This window comes from Maniola hyperantus, chromosome 17 (genome assembly GCF_902806685.2).
Source record: "Maniola hyperantus chromosome 17, iAphHyp1.2, whole genome shotgun sequence".
In the NCBI taxonomy this organism is placed as follows: domain Eukaryota; kingdom Metazoa; phylum Arthropoda; class Insecta; order Lepidoptera; family Nymphalidae; genus Maniola; species Maniola hyperantus.
The window spans coordinates 12,996,164-13,002,328 of record NC_048552.1 but is presented as its reverse complement, the minus strand read 5'-3'; the positions used below and the strand labels follow the sequence as shown (position 1 = coordinate 13,002,328).

Below are 6,165 nucleotides of genomic sequence, written 5' to 3'. Positions count from 1 at the left end.
TTAGGACCAATGAGTCGGTGCCATTTTGGCTGTTCAATGGCCCTGTCCTTACGAAACAATATTAATATAGCAATAGTCAATGACTGGTAAAGGTTTGGAATCCGTGTATAATGCGTACAAAATGAGATCTTACTCGCCATTTTAACTTGAAGGGTCAACTGTCATGTCAAAAGTACGATTTTAGTCCTTATTTTAAAGGCCAACTACCGTGCTTTTAAAATTTAACTATGCGAGTTAAAATGACGAGTGAGTTCTCATTTTGTACGGACTATAACTTTGATATTCTAACAAAAATCTTACAAACGCAATACACACCACAGACACACATTGGAGGTGTCAATTATTAACAATGTACCTAAACTAATCTAATCTAATCTAAATCAGCCTGTGCTGTGCCACGTCTGGGCAAAGGCCTCCCTCCGATCTTTCCACAATTTTCTATTTGGTGCCTCTTCAGGCCACGTATCTGTAAAGTTATCTAAATTCATCACGCCAACGTCGCCTCGGCCGACCACGCTGGCGTTGATGATTCTGGGACGTCCAAAAAGAAGCAGATTTTGCCCATAACAGCTCATCTGGCACCCGGCACACATGACCTGCCCAGTTCCATTTGAGTAAAGCGGCTGCAAGGCCAACGTCAGCTACTCGCGTTTTGGAACGTAGGTATCTAGCAGAATTCCTTACGCGATCTGCTAGTTTTATACCTAGTATACTGTACCTATTTCAAATTTAAATAAACTATTTAAAATCTCCTAATCAAGATATCTAAGTACTTATTCGATTTTTTTTGTATTCAACTGGACAGATTTTTTCAATTCAATTAAAATAATTTAATCAAAATAGGTAATAAATTACATAAATAATTGATGGTCGGTTGTTTCAAAATCGATATCCAGGGTTCTTTGTTATTTCCTACCTACTTAATTCAAATTTCGTTTGTATGGGGCGCGTTCAAGACAGATTCATCTTAAAAGAATGGAAGACAGAAAATAAAACAGCGAAAATTTTGAAATATTTTTATTACTTGTAATGATCCTAACACCTCACCACACACGCTGAATGGAGAATAGCGACATGACTGATTACAATGAGTGGTCGTTACCACAGAATTCAAAATAGCTCCTACAGAAGTGGCAAAGGAGTTTGTGACCGCGCAGATGTTTACGCGGCATCCTACATGAGCAATCTTGACGCGAACGCGAAGCGGCGCGGCGCAGCGTGAAAACAACAAACAGTCGATACCTATTGGAGTGGTTTGCTTAACCCGACGCACGGCGCGGCGCAAAATGAAGCGAACGCTTGGCTTGATTATTTTTGCGCGAACTGGATTTTGACATGACAAATGTCAGTGCCCACTGAACGGCGGCCGGCGGTGGTGTGAGACGGTCACTTTTGCTACTGTACGTACTGCACGTAGGAGCAAGCCGTCGCGTCGCACCGCATTGCATTGAAGTTGCGTGTCACTACATCGGATCGCTTTGCAAACACGTTCACTTTGAATCATCTACGTAAGTCGTTGCCTTAGTGAAACATCAGTATCAGAAATAATACGAAATGAACAACGTCTATAGAAAATTTAAGTGCGCACGTAATGTAAAAACAAATATACTGGCTTGCGTTACCATTGCTCTGAATAATAGAGATACCTATTATGTGCTTTCGAATTATTTCTGTACGTGTAAGTTGCTAAAAATTGGTCACACGCTCACCGTCCCGTTAGGTTTTAAAGAGCAGCTACCATTCTATAACCTGATTTCGAATTCTGTGGTCGTTATTATTATTTTATCCTTTTACAATAATACAGAAATCGTTACAAATACCTAAAACATCCATGTGAGGATTCACAATCATTATTGAAATTATTAAACAATCGAAAATACTTAGATAAGTAGGTAATAAATAAAAAAACAAAGGTCATATTATACTGACGCAAAGTCAAAACACAGCGACACTGACGCATCTTTTCTAAACATTTTACAAAGTAACTGAACTTATAGGTACTTATCTGATTTCCGTATAATAATAATTAATAATAATATTATATTCCGTAGATTTTGGAAAAATAAACAAGCGCCTTAAAGTTTTATGATAGCAATAAAATTATATTATGCTCACAATTTTTGCTCAGGCACTTAGTTTATTTTGCCAAACGCTCTGGGCTTATAATTTTGTATCTACTATTCAGGACGATTCAGTAAAATCTATGTAAGCTTGTTAAAATATAATATATCCGTTCATACACCCAAGTCAGTCTCTAACCATTAAGCGTGTTCAAACGTGCTATTCCCGAAATAAGCAAAGACTACAATAATAAAGCAAAAATGCAAAAACAATCATACTGAATTACTTATTCTCCTACAGTCCTAGCTTATTTAGGAAATATAATCAACAATACAGCTTACTCGCCTAGCATAGCTGTAATTAGCACCACAAAGCCTATTCACTCGTATATCCAACCGCTACTGACCACATCTTGTAAAATAGCCCGTACTAAAGTTAATACTAGTTTAAAAAACTGAAAATATAGTTAAATCAATACCAGAAAAATAATAAATGCACAGAGAGATAGTACTCATTAAACTAATTATTGTAAACAAGAAAGAAATAGATGAAAGTATAGAAGAAATAGAAAAACTTTAGATTGATATAAATGTTGTAGTTATTTCAGAATTTAAGGAAGGCGAAACAACTGTTGCGGTTTTCATATATCTATTTGACTTCGTATACATATCTCGCAAAAGATATTATATTAGACAAAATCAACGAACGTGATCAGTGGAAGAATACAACATTTAATAATTTTAATAATGATTTATTTCTCAGAGCTATTGATGTTCACTAAGCTGATACAATTCTTATTTTAATAACATTTTTAATATTCCTAATATAATATGCATTAATTAGAGTTCTAGCTATAAAATACAATAGTAAACTTTTGGGTCCGGCTTCAGAGCCAGCTGGCTGGTGGGAGCTGACTCGAGAGGAGGAAGCCGACGAAAAAACCCCTAACACTCAAAAAAGCTCAGTCCCACGCCGGTGTACGCTCAGTAGATCTCAACAAGCAATAGCGGAATCTGTATTGAACACAAAATATAAAGAGTCAGAAGTCGCTATAAGAGTAGGTATGTTACAGTCGCAGTGTCACATCCCTTTGCCGTGCGTCAGAAGCGGAAGCCTAAACTCATCTAAAGCAGGCGAGCCACAGAACACGCGCCTAGGAGTGGTCTCACGCGCAGTACACCGGCGACGAACCGCAGTTACATTAAAAGTTTAAACATTCATCTCCCTGTTTAGTCCCATTCACAACGGGTAAAAGCATTTCACGTAACCAGAAACAGAAACAAACATTTGTTGTGCTCACATCAACCAACACTCAGTTAACATATTATATTTAATATCGATAATAATATCCATATAACTATAAAATAAATTCACATTCGTACTCACAATAATTGTTACAATACAAAATAAATATATCATTATAGTATACAATATCTTTTATGAATCTGTTAATGCTTTAATCAATATTTTTATGTCATTACGTTGTGCTGGTGCTTTCAATTACACAGAATCGTATTCGCTATTTTAACTATAGTTAGAAAAGTTTGGCAAAGAAAGCGATGACCGACGAAAGGTTGAAGTTTGGCTTAACACTATGGATGACTTAAAATTAATTGACTCAAAACCTTCACGCGAATTGGCAAACAATGACAGGAGGAAACTTTTATTTAATCCGGGAAAGTTCTCTTACAACTTATTACACTAGACTAGATGGTACAATTTAATGAATTTCATCAATATCACATTCTCTCACACAATTTGAATGTAACAGTATAAGTCTCAAACAAATATTCTTCTAAAAGGGGAAGTCTATTATAACACGTAGATTAGTTACGCTAAATTGAAAACAACAGATAAAAAATACTATAAATCAATTGAAATAGGAACATATAATACTTCTACGTGTTCATTGGTATTTGGGTTGGACTCGACTAGAAATTTAAACTATTCCATGAATATAGACCAAACATAACGATGCCAAGAACAATTACAAAAATCAGAGATTCTGTTAGCATTTTACAGTCTGTACATGAATGAGTTAAATTTAAACAACATCCACTTAAACTATATCATAGTCACCGACGCAACAAGCAGATTTCAACTTAAAACAAAGGTAAATATATTGTTTTATTTGTATTTATAATTCTAATAAAACATTTATTCAATATGGAGTAAGCTCTCTATCGTCTTAGGCTGAATCGGTTACTCTAGAAAGACAAAAATTATGACGTTGACCGTATTTCGCTATAATTCGTCGTACAAAATAAAATATTGGTACACTGGCACATCAAATTATAGAAATAATTAAATTCAGGCACTTATTATTTATTTCTATAATATGTTGATGTAATATTTTGTGGCGAAACGTTTTCAATAACATTCAAAAAAATGTAATTTGGTCCATTATCAACTACATGTAACACAAGTATATAACATTTGATTAAACTAAATATTGAGGAATCTATTTATTCAACATTATGCATACCTTGTGTAACATGGTTTGGGAAATATAAATTTTGCCTTTCTAGAAGTGTATTGAACAGAATGACGTCGATCTATCAATAATGTATGTGAGTGCAAGCAGCACTAGCTGGTCGTTTGACTTCATAAGCGTCTTTTTAAGACAATTATTTAAATATCGATATAATTTTTAAACTTCAATCATATATTCAAAATTATTTGTGTAATTTAGATGAAATTTAACGCTCGTCCCTTGAAATTATCGTCTACCAATCGGTATCGGACTTACATTTTAAATATTACGTACGTCCTTTTATAAGCCGATTCGCTAAAATAATCGTTAGCTTTGTTGTAATAAGTATACTTACTCGTATAAAAACCATACCCTCTATTTAGAAGTCGATGCTTTAGCAAAATAATTTTCAAAAATTTAGATTTTTCGCACAAGCGGTGTTTTGGCTAACAAAATGGACTGGTTTCGCTAACAATCGTGTATAAAAGCACTACTGTAAAGACCAATTCAAAAATCTGTCAGAAAAATATTTAATGGCATGTACTATTTGTTTGTCAATGACGCTACTAGAAACAGTTTTAGAAAAAAATGGACGTTTCTGTTCTTAGGTCGAGAATTTTGTTATTTACGTTCGGATTGGATTAGGACTCCATCGATTCGGCCGTCGTCGCCACATTACACTTCATTACACTCAGCAGTCTGTTGCATTACATTCGAATATCACATAGTCTTTTACTGCATCTATTTGCAAACTATCTCATGCGAAAAAGCGTCCTACGTAAGTGTTTTTGAATGCTCGGTTCTTTATCACAGCCTAAATACCCTACAACAAATCCACTCTCTTTGGTTCCCCATTCAAAAGCACTTAGTGTTGAGGAGATCACTTCTTCGATGAGAAGGCCACAAATAGACCCGACACCTAGAACTCCAGCCTGTACGCCGCGCACGAGGTCTCGTGGTCTTGACAAGTTGATGGTGCAGCGCGAAGCCGAGGGTGACAGGTCGATCTTGTACTTCTCCAACGCTTTCCTCGTTCTCCGTGACCCAGTAGCCGAGAACGTCGGTATCGTACGTGGGAATAATTGTTACTTCTGGAATCAATTACGCATTGATTAGAGTTCGGCAAACGAAAGTAGAGTCTAGGAAAGCGCACCAAATTAGAAAAAAAATTATCAATATGGCAGCGCCAAAATTAGTATGTCAGACCTGGAATAACCTAATTTGATAGGTACTTTTGAATTTCTTGTGTTATTTCTGTTCTAAAACAAAATAATAGCTTATTGCAGGTCTGTCATACTCATTTGGGGCTATAATTTGGCCAGCACAATTGATAAGCAATTTTGATTGTTATTCTTCAAGATTATAAATGATAGAAATATGTCTGTTTGTTTACGGCTTTTACTTTTTTACAGCTCTACCGCTGAATTGATCTTATAGAAAATATACAGAGGTATACGAGATTAAAGATTAAAAGAAAAGAGGATTATAGCAATAAGTAGTTCCAATTAATTCATCAAATAGATCTTTTAAACCCATGGAGATTTTTAGCAAACCTTCGAGGGTATCATATAATTGAAATAAACATAATTACCTAAATCTTTATTTTCCCATGTCTTCTTAGCATCAAGCAG

General features: G+C 35.2%; 1 protein-coding gene across 1 annotated transcript in view; it reads right to left on the bottom strand.

Moving 5' to 3' along the window:
• Positions 1–1,002: 1,002 nt before the first annotated feature.
• The window catches only part of LOC117990037 (microtubule-associated protein futsch-like), a 179,873-nt gene continuing 174,710 nt past the window's right edge, over positions 1,003–6,165 (bottom strand). Inside the window, 4 exon segments of the mRNA XM_034977471.2 lie at positions 1,003–5,498; positions 5,500–5,559; positions 5,561–5,625; positions 6,126–6,165. Of these exon segments, the coding sequence (XP_034833362.2) occupies positions 5,454–5,498; positions 5,500–5,559; positions 5,561–5,625; positions 6,126–6,165 (210 nt within the window). The 3' untranslated portion in view covers positions 1,003–5,453.